Source organism: Eptatretus burgeri, chromosome 15 (genome assembly GCF_056783735.1).
Source record: "Eptatretus burgeri isolate ZD-2024b chromosome 15, Ebu_testis_v1, whole genome shotgun sequence".
In the NCBI taxonomy this organism is placed as follows: domain Eukaryota; kingdom Metazoa; phylum Chordata; class Myxini; order Myxiniformes; family Myxinidae; genus Eptatretus; species Eptatretus burgeri.
The window spans coordinates 20,765,183-20,782,372 of NC_140975.1; the positions used below are offsets into that span (position 1 = coordinate 20,765,183).

Genomic DNA, 17,190 nt, shown 5'->3' on the forward strand with positions numbered 1-17,190 from the left:
GATCAGAGGATCTTTTAAGGATATCACATCCTTACTGTCGGAGATTGATGTAGAGCGCACCTACAGTGCAGAGATGAGGATGGAGGCTATTGGGCTTTTGCAGGAAGTCTCTGGGCCGACCTTCATGTTCATTGCTATCTTTGTACAAAAACTGCTGATGTTGTTAGATGGCCCTAACAGACTCTTGCAGGCAGAGGACATGGACTTGCTAACGGGGTTGGAACTGGTGGCGAGTGCTACAGAGTGCGTGAAGAAACTCCGCTCTGAGGATGAGTTCACTGATCTGTGGAACAAGGCCAACGATGCTCGCACTTCTACACCTGCACCACCAAAACGGAGACGCACAATGCATAAGAACCTGGAACAGTTTGTAGTTTTCGAGACTACAGGACAAAACAATGACAATGACAAGACGGAACTGCAGAGGGTTTTTTACAGCGCAATTGACACTGTGCTTGGCGAGATCGCTCAGCGCTTCAGTGAGCGCAACACACAACTCGCCCGTTCACTCGCTGCCTTGAATCCTGAAAATGGCACGTTTTTGGATCCCCACTTGCTCCAGCACATCATGACATTAACAAAGTCAACCATCAGTGAAACAGAGTGTGTGGTTGCAAAGCAGTTTATTCACTCACAGACAGAAAAGCAGCCAAACGAGAGATGGACAACACAAAAACTCCTCTCAACATACCACAAAACGCTGGAAGCCATGCCAAGTGTAGTGACTGCTATGAGACTTGGACTAACACTTGGTGCGTCCACTGCCATGTGTGAAAACTAATTCTCAACATAGAGGAATGTCTTCACTGACCATCGACGGTCCATGCGCCATGCACGCAAGGCACAACTGGTACAGCTGGCCTTCGAGAGAGACCTCACACGTAAATGCCTGAATGAATGGAAGGAGAAGGTCCTCAGAAGATTCCACACCGAGACACGTCGCCTGCAGCTCTTCTGACAGTGAGTACAGTGGTATAAAAACTATACGAGGAGTTCAGATTGTGTGTGTGACTGCAGGTGATGTGTGTGTGGTTGTGGCTGCAGTGTGGTTGTGGTCAGCACCCGCCATGGTCGGCTGCTTTGTACTTCTGATGTTTAAGTTAAATGTTGTGTTTGGTGCTTTGCATATCCCATATCTAGTGCTTTGTGCATAACCTTACCTCTGTGTAATTGACTGCTTTAAATGCGGACCTTGTGGTATCTTCAGGCTGGTCGTATTTGCTGTTGATAGTTTAACGTGATGATCGCAGGTCATAGCCAACTGTATCTTATTTCAAAGTGCACTGATTCTGGTGCCAACCTCCCCCGTTTAGTCATTGTATCTCTGGTATATTAATTTTCTAATGCCAATTTTTCACAACACCTTGTATAAGTGCACCTGAATTGGTGCCAATTGTCTAATCAGTGAATATCTGCATTGTGAATGTGCCAGTTTGTTGCGGCTCTCCTGCATTCGATTAATTTTAGGCCGAAAACATCGGAACATATTAAATCGAGCTGAGATCAATTTGGTTTGTATGCGACGGCAACCTCAGTATAGATGTGTCAATACTGCATGAATACAATAGTATACCGGGTTATAAAAAATATTAAATATAATAATTGTGCCTCCCCCCCCCTTCCAGTTCATATGCCCCCTTAATACTGAGCCCTGGCTACGGGCCTGGTATGTAAGCTATCCTGCCAGCCCTAGCTCGGTTAATGAATGCGCAAATTCTAAACTGTAAAATTTGGCAAAAGATTGGACATCAAGAAATGTGAAATAGTTAATGGTGAAAGAGTTTCCATTCATGACATGAGCAGAATACCGGCGAACTTGTTCCACACGTGCAGAATGTTCTTCCCTTTATTTGGGTGGTGTATAGACAACAGACCACTGCCTCAATTACTCCCCAAAATAAAAAGAACTTGGATTTACTTACATGAAGCCGAAACATGCCTCCTTCTTATGTGCATATTTCATACATCATGGTTATAGAGCTTCGATTATTCCAATTGCACTGGGCCATAGGTTGACACCAGAGGCCTGATGCCTGTGTGTGTGTACTGTCACCTTCACAATGCCCATCACGCATATCAGTTCCAATCTTTCGATATTTGATGATCCTTTTAACAGTCACTTTGGTTGTTTTACACTGAATGGAAAACTTATAGGGAGGGCATGGTGTTACAGGTATTGTTGCTCCTTCAGACGCTTGTATGGTGTGGCCACCATGTACATACAAACACCTGCTCCATTTTATGTGGATGGTTTTGGATTGTGGTTATTGATAGAGTTTGATTGATTTTAAAGATTTTGATTAGGAGTCACCTGATACACGAGAACCTATGAAACGTCTGCATTATTATTTTCAATTGATTTTATGGTTACTGAAGTTTACGTGACACATTTCTTCCATTTTTTTCCTTAAATTGTCAGTTAGCCGACATGTTGGCAAAGTTAAGATTCAATGATCTTTAAATGTGAGATTATTTCCGACTCATGGGATAAGGTCAACCATTAGAAGATGAGATCTTACTTTTAATTGAGCCTAATGGGATTTCAGGCCGTTATATAGACCAGGAATGATGGCAATGACAGAGACCGTCAATCTGAGATTTGACCGAGATGGGAAACTTGGAAACCAGCGGGGATACTGGACATACCAGATTGAACAGCAATCGTCTTTTAATGTTGTATTATTTATCACATAAATTATAAAGGGATCAACAATACTGTGCAAAACTAAAAAATGAAATATTTCTATAATAAATTAGAAAGGCGCTCGGTAGAGCGCCTACCTCCGCCTCGTAATGCCTGATCCACGAGAACATGTCGGGCCCAATACTATTTTGGGATATCATGCTATACAGTACTAAATCGTTTTTGCCCAATCTCTCAATAGTGAAAAATCACTTTAAAAATTAAATAAATCTTGTATCCAGATCCAGATTCGGATCTTCACCAAAATGGAATCAATTCTTCCTTGTCGCACATCCAACTTGACCACCAAGTTTCGTCCGAATTCGTCCAACTTTTTGAGATATCCTGCACACAGATAGAGAAACAAACAGACAAGCCGGTGGGCGACATGGGTGGTCGCTATATAATTGCATACTAGTCATACAGTTTTTGACGGATCGGGCTGAAATTTTTTGACAAAGAGGTTGATTATAGTGCACATAAAAGCTCAGAAGCCGATTTTTGATTTTCGGAAAAAAAATGAAATAAATATTTTTCGGATTTTTTTCAAAAAATTCAAAGTCCCGTTGCTAGGCAACGGTGGCATCCATAGCAACGGTACTCAAAAGCATACAACTAGATCCTAGTATGAACCTACCAGTGAAGTTTCATCAAAATCGGTTGACTCCTCTGGCCTCCAGAGCTGTCCATTACATACAAACAGACAGACGGAAAAGCTGAGAATAACGGTAGTCTCGCGACCACCCAACAGAAAGGGGTGAAAACACAACCTCCTTCACCTTCAATGGTGGAGGTAACGAATGTATAACAAAGTGTTTGAAGGATATATTTTCTTGCATGATGTCTGGATTCCATGGCTGGATGCTTATGGCCTCTTTCTGTCTGTCTCCTTTGCTGGCAGGCCTCACAGATAAAGGTTATCTAACCCATCTTGTCTTGGCTCCACTTGATGGGACTAAAAATTCTGAATCTTTGCCACTAGGGATTACGACATGGTTGAAGCATGCCCCAAGGCATAGATGATCCGATCGTGTCACAGAAACAAAGGATGTTTTATTCAGCCATATTCAGTTTGTCTCTACTGTTTGTACTGTGACAATTCTCGTGTCTTTCCAACACGGATATTTGTCTTCATTATCAATAACTGTGTTCTCTTTCAGACGATGTTGAGGTCTTGCACTTCAGAAACCCTTTCGTTGGAATTCTGAAACCGAGCATTCTTGCAGACTGCGTTACTGAACTTGGAATCTCTTTGGAGAGATTGGAGATTGCAAAGTAAGCCAACTTGATGCTGGAGAGCACCGCGATGACTGATAGTTTCAACTCGCTGTCAACTTTGGTGGGCCAGCTTGGCGCAGCCGTAGAACAAGCTACGATATCAGTTAAGGGACGGATTTCCGAAGTTCTTGGAAGCCTAACGACTGTTCAAGGCACCAACAACGAGAATGTGTGTGTGCATTCTGAGGGTGGTACTGCCGATACAGCTTTACCTCGGCATGGCTTAGCTGAGGGTGAACCCAAAAAAAGCACTCAAGTTTTTCAACCTGTCTCAACAAGTGGCAGCTCTGCAAGACCATCGAAACACAGACCGCAGAGTGTCCAATCGGCGAGAGCCCTTAGTGGAAAAGGGCTCTGCACTGAGCCACCCCGGCCTAATGGGTATGGAGAGATGACCGGTCGGCATCCTTATGGAAGCGATCAAGATCTGAGCGAGGATGATACCTTGGATTTTGTATCGAAGGAGAAAGGACAAGCAGCCAACAGACACAAAAGGAGGACGAGGGGCAGTCCTCAAGAAGCAGGAGGTGAGATGGCAAGTGAATCTTGAGGGAGTTCTCGTGGTACTTTTCATTTTCCTATTTCTACTCCTACTGTTGTGGTTGGTCTTCCTTGCTGTTCTTCTTGTGTTTGTCTACTTTTGGTGTGAACAAACTTCACTGTCAACTTTATCTGCATCCCCGGGTGTCTCTTCTGCCGAACATGCTATTATAGATGGAGAGTATCTATGCTGATGTCCTTCTCAAGATGACCATTCATTTTTTTTTTTTTTACATTTCCACTTTATTTGCCTTCTCTTGATGGTGCCATCAGATCTTGACGTTTTACTCTCTGCAGTACCTTTTTTCTTCCACGTGATGGCTTCTGTGTGCTTTTGGAAACCCAATGTGCTTTATCGCTGCCGAATCACCAAGTGTGAGGAAATACCTTGGTTACGACAGGTTACCTGGAAAGCTGTTGGTTCAGTGAGCATATATTGGACCATTATGGATGTTTATAAGCTCGTTTGTAGATTTAATAAACAAACAAAAAGTTCATTTACTTACCCACAGCCACGTGGCGACCCAGAATCCTTCTCCCTCGCCCCCCCCCCCCACCACTCCCACCACCAAGCCTTGTCATGATTTCTGCAAGATGGGAATCACCGCTATAAATTTCCTTTTGACCTTTGATAGTTTGGACTACACAGTGGAAGTGGGGGGGAAAAGGGCAAAATTTGGTGGGGTTAAGTTAACAGGAAAACTCCTTGGAGCTGGCAGTTTTCCGGTAGCCTTTCTCTTTTGACGTTCATTGCGTTTGACATGGGAAAATGAGCCCTTTCTCATCCTAGCAACACAGGCCTGTTGGGTATACCTAAGCCGGCAGTCATGCCAGAAATGGCTTTTTGATGTTATTGGTTAACTTGTCTATTCCATTATGCCAGGCCAAAGAGAGCGTGAGCTGTTCATACAGAAAGGGAGGATAAAAGCAAACAAATCAAAAATACGGGGTTGTTATAGATTCGGGCACAGCATGTTTTACAATGAATGATTTGCTCTCATGTGACACTGTACATGCGGAATGTGTCACAGCCGGCAGCTGCTGGGTTGGAGGGAAGGGAGGGAGTGGAGGGCAGAGCTGGAGAGATGAAGGAGGAGAATAAGAAAGAGAAAGAACATAGGAGGAGGGGGGATAGAGCTCGTGAGTGAACAGCCATGAGGTGCCTTCCCTAGGGTATGTCAGTGCTGCAGATGTCTTAACAGACCCCATATTGTATCATTACCAGGCACAGGGCCAAGATGTGAGAAGACCAGGAAGGGAGGGGGTGGGGGGGGAGGGTTGGGATGAGGCTGTCTCATTGGTATTGGAGAGGGACTGGTTATGATGTGTATGGTTATTGTTGGCTCAGGGGGTTTTGAAAGTTATCAAACTCGGGTGAGAAGAGGTAAAGAGATAACAGCTGTTTTAGCAGGTAATGACGTTCGCACTGGGTGGAAAAGTAAGCAAATGCAAGAGAAGAATAATAGGAGATTTGAGATGTTGTTTTGACTTTTCGAAGTTGCCCTCGAAATGCAAAGGTTAATTTCTAAAAATCTGAGCCCCCCTTTGTGTTGAGTGGAGATGAAAAATGAGTGTGTTTTGCTGTAACATCATATATCCATGAGATGTAGGACATTCCATTCGAGGATGGATGAGAACGTGGGCAGAAGTGGTTTACTTGGCCGTTTTTCCGCTGTTTCTCCATTTTAAACTGACCAAAACTGTTTTGCCAGATGATAACAACAAACTAGTCGTCCGCCAAGATTGAAGCTCCACACAAAAAAAATTTAAAGCCCATAAATATATAAAGATATTGGGAGGGCGAGGGGTTAGCTGGAGGGGCAACTTCATTCCTGGAATGGAAACAATACTTTCAGAGGCTGTGTACGAGGAGGATAATTTAATATATGGCTTTTGTTGCAACTGCCAAGCTGTATTTTCTTGCTGTGCTCTTCACCTGATGCCAATTACATCCTTACTTAACCTTACATACTTGTCCCACCTAACCCTCCTTCCTTCCACACAACTCTCATCAACTCAACCGCATCTTTCACCTCTTACACTTCTTTTAATGGAGTGGCTAAGAGTTGTTTTTCATTATGCAGACATTGTATAAGCAGGGCATAGCATGAGGTTATTGCTCAGAACCATACTCTTCAATCAGGAATCAGTGGCTTTGAAACTTCAGACGATGAATGAAAGTTCTTTCACCTTGTCGTCTTGTTTGACAATTGTGAATATGGTGCTGCTAATCTTGGTCCAGCCATAAACTGTCATCCTGGTGTTCCGCAGGTTGGGTGAGGCATCACTGTGTGTGCCATCCCTCGGATGGACGTTAAACTGGGCATCCTGTGTGCCGGCATTAGTTGGTAGATGTTAAAGATCCTACGATGTCCTTCGCGAAGAGTAGGTGAGCTGTCGCCAGCACAATGAACAAATTCCAAATTCCTGCTCTAACTTACAGGGTACACTGCTTCTGTGACACAGACGTGCCTCCAGCAAAATGATGCAAGCAGTCGCAATGTGCTGCATACAAAAGTAAAAGGAATATGGTGCTGCTGAGACCATACGCTTCGGCCTTTCACCTCGTTTTGTAATTTTGTCGTGATTGGTGTCTTATGACCTGGACAAAAAAAAAATGACCGATTTTGAAGACCGGACCAAATTAATTCTGCTGCTTTGCGAGAACGCACGGCTGATTTGTTCAGAAATTTACACATCCTGACACCGATAATCAAGTGATCTGACTTCGGTATCCCTCTGGTATATGCACTCGGTGGTTTAGCCTCCAACAGTAAAACCAAGCTAATGAAAATTGGTCTGATCCCCCTTCTCCCAACCCCCTCACCGATCTCCCCAAAGTTTAAAGGACAATTGTCCCATCAACATACAAAAGTAGTGGTCAAAACCACTGATGATCACATCAGTTAAGGCAACGAAGAGACTGGCCAGAGTTGAAAAACATTTCAAAAAGAGGAAGAAATGAGACTTCCCAATGTTTAGGAACTTCTCCTGGGAATTCTGCTGGATTGTTGATATACTTCATATGCAATACACCTCAAATATTGCTTCAGTAGTCTTGGGTCAGGTCAGAGGTCAAAGGAAAAGAGCAAAATGTTGAAAGGCTCCAACGCTGTGTCATGCATTTTTTTTTTTTTCCTCCAGGCAAGAGAACGCGGTTCATCGACTGTGGAGTCAATCCTATAAATACGCGTCTGAGAGAAAGACTAGATGTGCAGGCCCCACTGGGTTGCAGCAAAACAATGCCATATCGGTTAGTGGCAGGAACCTCTTTCTTTGAGCCGTGCCAGGTTTAGGGCATTTTGTTTTGCGCAAAATGTGAAAAAGCTCTGGCCAAGCGCATCCTCGAAATGCCAAGTGTGTCTTGCTCTGACATGCAGCATACGCATCCCCATGAGCCATTAGAGGTGTAATAGCAAAAACGCCACGCTTTGGCGGCTTTGAAAGTCCGCCGTAAAACAGTGTCTGCTCTGCGTTTGTTTTTTTTTTTGTCAGCGTGGCCCTGAGACTGAATTCCATTACCGTGGAGAAATTGCCAGAATAGGCCGCCACAAAAAGTGTTCTGATTGGAGTGGAACATGCATTATGTGAATCCCTGATGTTGTTTCCTGGCCATTGTTTTCATCCAAGAGGTGGAAGTGGCGGCATGTGAATACATCAGCAAGTGTGTGTGTGTGTGTGTGTGTGTGTGTGTGTGTGTGTGTGTGTGTGTGTGTGTGTGTGTGTGTGTGTGTGTGTGTGTATGCGCACATGATATAATCTGAGAATTAATGAAATGTTGCCCATACTAGTTGGACTCAGCAAGCATAATCAGTGTTGGTACAGTTAAGGCTTTCAACATCAGAAATTGCTAAAATGTGAAAGAGTGAAATGACTACCAGGCACATATTAGCTAATGTCAGTACTTACGCCGATGCAATCTGTATCGACCAAGAGATTCCTGATTTTATTTGTTGTGTTTGCCATTCCATGCTTACTACCGGTATTTTTTTTTCATTATCTCACTCCTTGGTCCTGCATATAGTACCATAGATACAATGGTGTTCACCATTCCCATACTCAAGTATGCGAAAAGCCGGTGGAAGTTCAACGTCACCGTGGGGATGCTCACGGGGACTTCAAGCTCATGGGGACATGCATGGCGTATGTCATTGTGTACAATTTTAAGCAAAACATGATGTGTATGTATATATATATATATATATATATATATATATATATATATATATATATATATGTATGTACAAACAATTGTGTGGCTTATTTTTCTGTGCACGATTAAAGTTTTTGGCTCAGTGCTTAACTTTGTTGTTCGAGTCCAACATTTTTAGTTTTCATCCTGAGCCTGCTTTGTGTGCCACCACAGTGCAGAGCTATGGGAACGACGACTGCCCCAGAGAGACGTCGTCAGACAGTGACGAGGAGGTGAAGGGAAAAATTCAGGAGTCGCGCTCTCAGAGTATTCATTCGTCACTCTATGGGCAAGTGGTGCGCGACGTGCCTCGAAGCGGCCAGCAGGCGTCCCAGCGCCCGCACCCAGCGCAGCGTGGTGACTGGAGCAGTGAGGCCTCGGATGATGAAGGTGTGTTTTGCTGGCGTTTAAAGAGCAATGGCCCCTTTACTCCCTTTGGGCAATTCCTTCATCACGAATATGCACTTTGCACTTCATCACAAGGAAACGTTGCTCTCACTTGCTGAACACCGGTGCCTCAGACATGACGGGAGATTTTGCAAAGTCGTATGAAACTTGTATGTAATTATTAACGTGACTTTGCAATTGTGACGGTGCTTATTCTCTTGGCTAATTTGACCGGGTGTTGTAATCTTGGAGGGTTTGGACTCTAGGCTGCATGAAGTATTTATTTAATTGATCAAGGGGAGAGGCTCACTATTCAGAGCCTAATATAGAGCAGCAACCAAGTGAAATGGAACTTTGGGATGCACCTCCAGAGAGAGTTATTTACAAACGCACTTTTACAACTCTTTTACAACTTTTTTTTTTACAACTTTTACAAATTTTACTAAAAATTTTTTTAATGAAGTAACAAGTTACGGTTTGGCTGTTTAAAGAAGAAAACGTAAACAGTAATATGGTACGAGTCCGACAAGATGGCACAGAGAGAGGTATCAGGATGGTACGACAGGATGGTGTTCCGCAGGCTGGTCGAGGCATCACTTTGATCGACGTTAAACTGGGTGTCCCTTTTGCGAGGATTGGTTTATGGACAAGAAAAATCCCACAATGTCTTTTGACAAAGAGTCGGCGAGTCATCTCCGGTACTCCTGACCAAATTGCGTATTCCCGTTCAAATTGCCTTCACTCAGATGTCAGGCATGGATGTCCGGTTTGTGAAAGATTTCCTCGAATAACACATGCCTTATGAGTCACTGCAACCCCAAACTTATAATGGGACATTTAAGATGATTGTTATGACGATAACTAGGTAAAATGATGAAAAAACTTATTGATGGTTTGGTTTAGAGTTTTGAAAACAACGAAGTATGTTCATTCAACAACCCGGACAATTTAGCCAGCAGTCCGCAAAGAGCCTTTAATAATTAATTTCTCATTAGTGTGAAGGTGCCAATTGTCGTAGTGAATTTAATTTTATAGATGAATAGATTTAATATTTGTTAAAGGAAATTGGTTTCATGTCATTCAATTACCAAAGCCGAAGAGAACAGCATTGCAATCATGCTTTTATCAGAACTTACTAAAGAGATTAAGTAAAGAAACCGAACTGTATTTCATCCCCAAAGTTTGCTCGAGACTCAAAAACGTTTTGCACAAGTTCCTTTAAAATATGAGACCATTATCATTGTCCAAGTTTGTCCTGTTTATCGTGTTTTCTTTTTAAAAGTCTCAGCCACCGATGGAATCCTTGTCCAACCAAGGCAATGTTATTACTCGTCTGTTCAAGCTGTGTCAGATAACTTTTAACACTCTTTTTACCTGTATGTCAGAAATGCATGAAATGCCTGAAAAATGTGGTCCCATTGTTGGTTAGACAAGATGCAAACATTAATTTTATCCTCTACTTGTTGTTTACTGACATTCCGAAGGCAGGATGATTCATCAATGTGTGTGCCGTCCCTCGGATGGGCGTTGAACCGGTGTCCCGTCTGCCGGCATGAGTCGGTGGATGTTAAGCCCATGGTGTCCTTCGTGAAGAGTCGGCGAGTATTCACTGGCACCATGAACAAATTCCAAATTCCTGCCATAACTGGGAGGGGGCACTGCATCAGAGGCACAGACATGCTCCCAGCAATGATACAAACCAGCAGCCACAGGCTGCACACGAAATACTTATTTCTGGTTGAATCGTCGGACCGGGCCAATCGCTTTGGATGCAGATGTCTCTGACCCTTTCCTTCTCTTGTGTCAATATTGTTTACATCATTAAATTTGTAAATTGAAGCAACAACTAATTATTTTATTTATTTATTTTTCCTCTTGATTTATTTGAAAAACAAAACAAAAAACAATTCCAATCAAAAAACTACATTGGTGTCTCATGGGATATTTTGTGAATTGTGATCTTAGGTGGAAATAATTGAAACTACTTTCATTCATGCCTTTAAAACTTCACCAAATCAACGTACAAGTATTTATTATCTCTCCCACCAAAGTTGGACGGAGGTTATGTTTTCACCCCTGTTTGTCTGTCTCTGTTTGTCTTTGAGCAGGATATGTCAAAAAGTTGTGGACGGATTCGGACGAAACTTGGTGGCCAGGTTGGGTGTGTGGCAAGGACGAATCGATTCGACTTTGGTGGAGATCCGAATCCATTTCCAGATACGATAATTATTTAATTTCCAAAGTGATTTTTTCACCATTAAGAGATTGGGCCAAAAACGATATATATATATATATATATATATATATATATATATATATATATATATATATATATATATATATATCAGGATATGTCAAAAAGTTCTGGATGGATTATGACAAAGCTTGGTGGATGAGTTGGTTTGGTGACGAGAACAAGCCGATTAGATTTTGCTTCAGGTCCACATCCAGGTCTGGCCTATCAGTGGGATACAAAATGTAAATTGTTCAGCCTAGCGGAGGTATGCGCTCTGGAGAGTGCCCGTTCTAGTTGTATGTGCAAATATGGTGAAATATTTGATTCCTCCCTCCAAAACCTCCTCCCTACCTCTCCCCAGCTCCACATATACCTACCCCTTGCATGCCCATTACTTCCCCTTATTCATATCTCCCCTCAACATTCATTTTCTTCTCTACCTGCACACTTACCTACCCTCCATTATCGAGCCTATAATCCTCCTCTTCCTCTTCCTTTTGTTACTTTTCTCAACTCAAGCTCCTATCCTACTCTCACCCCATCCCTCATTCATATATCATACGTACGTGGCTCCCGAGAGTGAGGTACCACCACACTGATAGTGGTCTCTCTGGATCTATCCATATGATGTTGATGCAAAATGCCACCTTAATCCTAATAAGCCAGTCCATCTGCTGAGCATACTTATAGAACATCATTTTAAATACCCAATCATGGCACCACTAATACAATGTAAATACAACATTATGTAAAGAGCTATCCCCTGGCCAGCTTTGCTGCGTGACGCATCATGCTCAAGTTTGCAGTGTTTACAACAATGATTTAGACAACACTGTCCTCCAACTGACGTGCACCTTGCAGAAAGCGGCGCCCGAGCTGACGGGTCAGGCCCATCAAATATTGTAACAAATCCCCACTGTTTGCATAGTGTGCCGGTGAAAGATGGGCTGCCGAGGACAAAATTGGCTGTGCAGTGAATCGTGGGAATAATTAGCTCCCAGAGAGGATGTGTGGGCCGTGCGTTTGCGTCTCACTGCAGGCCAGCCCTTTGTGCGATGCCGTGGGTGTACAAGTGTTGCAAAATAAATGCCCGCGACATGCGGTTGTTATATGTTGTGTCTCAGTGCCAATGCCTTAATTGAAATTACTGTGATTAAGGGCAATTGCGCATGATGAGTTGTGCTGTGGAACGTGTGAGCATCAGGAATTGTTTTTCTTAATGGCTGAACTGGCATAGTTGTCAAATTGTGGTCTCCTTCCAGTCAAACAGACCTCCTATTGAGAACCCTGTGTCCATTTGTGTGTCCATTGCCAAGAACAATACATAATGGTTTGTGTCCTATGTACAATTAAATAATGTGATGTAATTATCAGGCTGTTACTGCAAATTCACGAGAGTTTCTTTTTCTTTCATTCTCTGGATCGACAAATGGATTTGTTATTTCTAATTGTTGTGGACACCAGGGATGTGTCAATAGGACTCAACATGATGGAGGAAATGATCTCTTCCAACCAACAACCAATTCCTTTTGTTATTTGTACAAGATTTATACAACCCATTTTATGGATGATCCACGGACTGGCTAGATAATATGAACAGGATTTGTTTTGTAACAATCCACATGCGAACTGTTGGTCAGAAGATTGCATCGTCCGATACATTGAGTCCGCCTAATTGCAGAGTGGCAGGAAAAGCCATCTTTACATTCCGTACGCAGAATGGGGATACTTTGTATGATTCTGTACCCTGTCTGTGCAGCACCAGGATATCTAATAATCGCATTCAGATCACATTCCCTTGAGGATCATAACCAGACGTGACATCTCCGAGTCTAACGTGCTTCGAGTGAGCTATCCCACCAATTTTTTGGAGATGAAAGGTTAAACACCCTGTCGTTTTCGAGCCTCCTGATCTGTAACTTCCCGAGTGTGTGGTTAAGCCATCCCGCTGAAGCTTTCGAAAGGTATTTCTTCTATGCCAACTACCCACGTCCAGAATTTTCACATTATTGCTTTGCACACGTGCTCAACCATGACCTGTAACTCTCTAATGGCTAGATGTTTTTGCCCTTCTCTCTGATCTTGTGTCCCACAATGCTGTTTTACAGGGACGTACAGTAAGGTAATCTTGCTCATGTCTCTGTGGCAATACAACTTGAACAAGCATATGAATTAGCAAAGCAAACAATGGCATTCAGGGGAATATAGACAATGTAATTGCATTTTCGAGCCCATATGGTCAATGTCTCATGGGACGCGCAGGCACGTTTGAAGCGATTCTTCTCTGGATCAGGGGTTTTCAACCTCTTTTTTTTTGCGACACCCTTTAATACGGGGATAGTAAGCGTACGAACCGCCTCCCTGAACTATTCCCTCCTGGAAAATATTTCCTTAATGCAATCTTCTTACCACTAAACGCTGGCAATGTCCAGGGAAAATGAAGTATCTTCAAGTGATCGTCAATCACATCTCATCTGTAAACAATGGAGGCAGTTCTTCATCACATCCAACAGTTATTGTATGAATTAAAGCAAATTTAAGGTACTGCTCTTCATATTGTCTCACCTTCTTTGATCACTTTTGTTGGGTTCTATTGCTGTTGTGCAGTTTCACCCTTTCTCTTGATCAAACATCGATCTGATTATGTAATTGCAGATCCTTCTGTAAGCATGCGCTATTGCGCACGTGCGCGCACACACACGCGCGCGCACACACACACACACACACACACACACACACACACACACACACACACACACACACACACACACACACACACACACACACACACACACACACACACACACACACACACACACACACACACTGCTATAATGGCACACATGTAACATTTATTTACTAATTCTGTTGTAAAGTTGGTGAATAGTTTGAAATCAGTGGTTCATTTTTTTTTTTTATGCATCAGTTGAATTTATGAATCAAACAGTCACTTGTGGTGTATCTGAGCAATTATGACCATAATTGCTTCTCCCTTATTTCCTTCAGCTATTCCCCACACACGGAATTGTGCATTTGTATGGATTAAGTTTACGTGATAGGGTAAAGTTGTCTCTGGCTCAGCTGTGTGGATGGGCCAAGTAATTTTAGCTCAGTTAGAGTACTGTTTGTCTTATCCTGTGTCCGCTTTGCACCATGCCAACTCTGATTGAGGGAACTGAGGTGACGCACCATTGGTTCATGCTGCATGGTGACCACGCTGCTGATTGGTTTGAGATTGATGATGTCGATTGGCCAAGACAACATCTATATGCAGGTGGAGCCTGTCAGTGACCGACTACTGCCGAGCACCGATGGCAATGCCTTTGGGATGGGGAGAGGAGGAGTCTGTAAAGGCAGGGACTCTACGGCACACACACGCTCTCTCTCTCTCTCTCTCTCTCTCTCTCTCTCTCTCTCTCTCTCTCTCTCTCTCTCTCTCTCTCTCCCTCTCTCTCTCTCTCTCGCTCTCTCTCTCTCACTTTTCGCCAAGAGATAGGCTATGCTCCAAAACCACTCCATGGTCTTGACTGTGTGCTTTATGGAATTACAGTAGTTTCTTTGTTGTTCCTGTTAGGTTTCAATGCGTGAAATAGTTGTTGTCTTCTATATTCAGGATTCCCTTGCTGCTGTCCTGTGTGCATGTTCTGTGTTAAATTAATTATTTGTGAAGTACCCGCATACATGTCTGGTTTCCGCAATCTTTTAGGCGTTGACCGATTCAGTTCATTGGAAACCCCTGGAAAGAAAGAAATTTATGATGGTAATCCCTTTATTTGGTTATCCCCGCACATCTAAACACACAGAACAGTGGTGTCTCACACTGCCACTTGGTGGCGTGTTATCCAAATTAAGCCTGAAGCCGGCTGTTCACAGGATATTATCTATTAACTCCCGGAGTGTAGGTTTCCGTCTTTTATTGTTTATGGTTTTGGGAAGAACAGAACACATGACAATTTTTAATAAATGTCATGAAAAAGGATAGATGCATGGGGTGGTTCATCATTGGTCAGCACAAAATTTAAGTTATTTCATTTTTTTCCTTTTACAATTTCCTTTGCGAGCCCGCTATAATATGTGCTTATGGATGCCTTCGGTCTGTGGAAGACTGGTTGAAAAAACAATTGCTCTAGATATGAGTTGCATTTTATTTTATTGTGGGGTAGCTCAAAGTCCATCCCAACCTCACACTTATAATATTCCTTCCACTTGGTGGCAGATCCCACTCACCTTATGACACCAACTTTGTGACAAAGCCCATCCACTTTACTCCAGATCGAACCAGCTATGCTGCAGATTACACCCACTTTTCTGCAGCAGATCCCACCCACGCTGTGGCAGATCTCACCCATGTTGCGGCAGATCCCACCCACATTGTGACAGATCTCACCCACGTTGGGGCAGATCTCACCCACTTTGTGGCAGATCTCACCCACGTTGCGAAAGATCTCACCCACGTTGCGGCATATCTCACCCACATTGCGGCATATCTCACCCACGTTGCGGCAGATCTCACCCACGTTGCGGCAGATCTCACCCACGTTGCAGAAGATCTCACCCACGTTGCGGAAGATCTCACCCACATTGCGGAATATCTCACCCACATTGCGGAAAATCTCACCCAAGTTGCGGCAGATGTCACCCACGTTGCGGCAGATGTCACCCACGTTGCGGAAGATCTCACCCACGTTGCGGAAGATCTCACCCACGTTGTGGCAGATCTCACCCACGTTGCGGCAGATATCACCCACGTTGCGGCAGATCTCACCCACGTTGTGGCAGATCTCACCCACGTTGCGGCAGATCTCACCCATGTTGCGGCAGATCTCACCCACGTTGCGGCAGATCTCACCCACGTTGCGGAAGATCTCGCCCACGTTGCAGCAGATCTCACCCACGTTGCAGAAGATCTCACCCACGTTGCGGAAGATCTCACCCACATTGCGGCATATCTCACCCACATTGCGGAAGATCTCACCCACGTAGCAGAAGATCTCACCCACGTTGAGAAAGATCTCACCCACGTTGCGGAAGATCTCACCCACGTTGCGGCAGATCTCACCCACGTTGCGGCAGATCTCACCCACGTTGCGGAAGATCTCACCCACATTGTGGAAGATCTCACCCACGTTGCGGAAGATCTCACTCACATTGCGGAAGATCTCACCCACGTTGCGGCAGATCTCACCCACGTTGCGGCAGATCTCACCCATGTTGCGGAAGATCTCACCCACGTTGCAGCAGATCTCACCTAGGTTGTGGCAGATCTCACCCACGTTGCGGCAGATCTCACCCATGTTGCGGCAGATCTCACCCACCTTGCGGCAGATCTCACCCACGTTGCGACATATCTCACCCACGTTGCGGCATATCTTACCCACATTGCGGCAGATCTCACCCACGTTGCGGCAGATCTCACCCACGTTGCGGCAGATCTCACCCACGTTGCGGAAGATCTCACCCACATTGCAGAAGATCTCACCCATATTGCGGTATATCTCACCCACATTGCGGCAGACATCACCCACGTTGCGGAAGATCTCACCCACATTGCAGCAGATCTCACCCACGTTGCGGCAGATCTCACCCACGTTGCGGAAGATCTCACCCACGTTGCGGCAGATCTCACCTAGGTTGTGGCAGATCTCACCCACGTTGCGGCAGATCTCACCCACGTTGCGGCAGATCTCACCCACGTTGCGGCAGATCTCACCCACGTTGCGGCAGATCTCACCCACGTTGCGGCAGATCTCACCCACGTTGCAGCAGATCTCACCCACGTTGCGGAATATCTCACCCACGTTGCGGGAGATCTCACCCACATTGCGGCAGATATCACCCACGTTGCGGAAGATCTCACCCACATTGCGGCAGATC

The 17,190-nt window shown here is 44.2% G+C and overlaps 1 protein-coding gene across 8 annotated transcripts in view; it reads left to right on the forward strand.

The window, feature by feature from the left end:
* LOC147011697 (synaptotagmin-14-like) overlaps positions 1-17,190 on the forward strand; it is a 248,794-nt gene that overhangs the window by 91,550 nt on the left and 140,054 nt on the right. For 6 of the 8 annotated variants that reach the window (XM_085856244.1, XM_085856249.1, XM_085856248.1 and 3 more), the window contains 2 exons: positions 3,844-4,488; positions 8,868-9,083. In XM_085856244.1, coding sequence (XP_085712370.1) covers positions 3,972-4,488; positions 8,868-9,083 — 733 coding nt within the window. In that variant the 5' untranslated portion in view covers positions 3,844-3,971. Of the gene's footprint in view, positions 1-3,843; positions 4,489-8,523; positions 8,645-8,867; positions 9,084-17,190 lie in introns of those variants that run through there. The other 2 variants (XM_085856251.1, XM_085856250.1) reach the window with 2 other exon arrangements.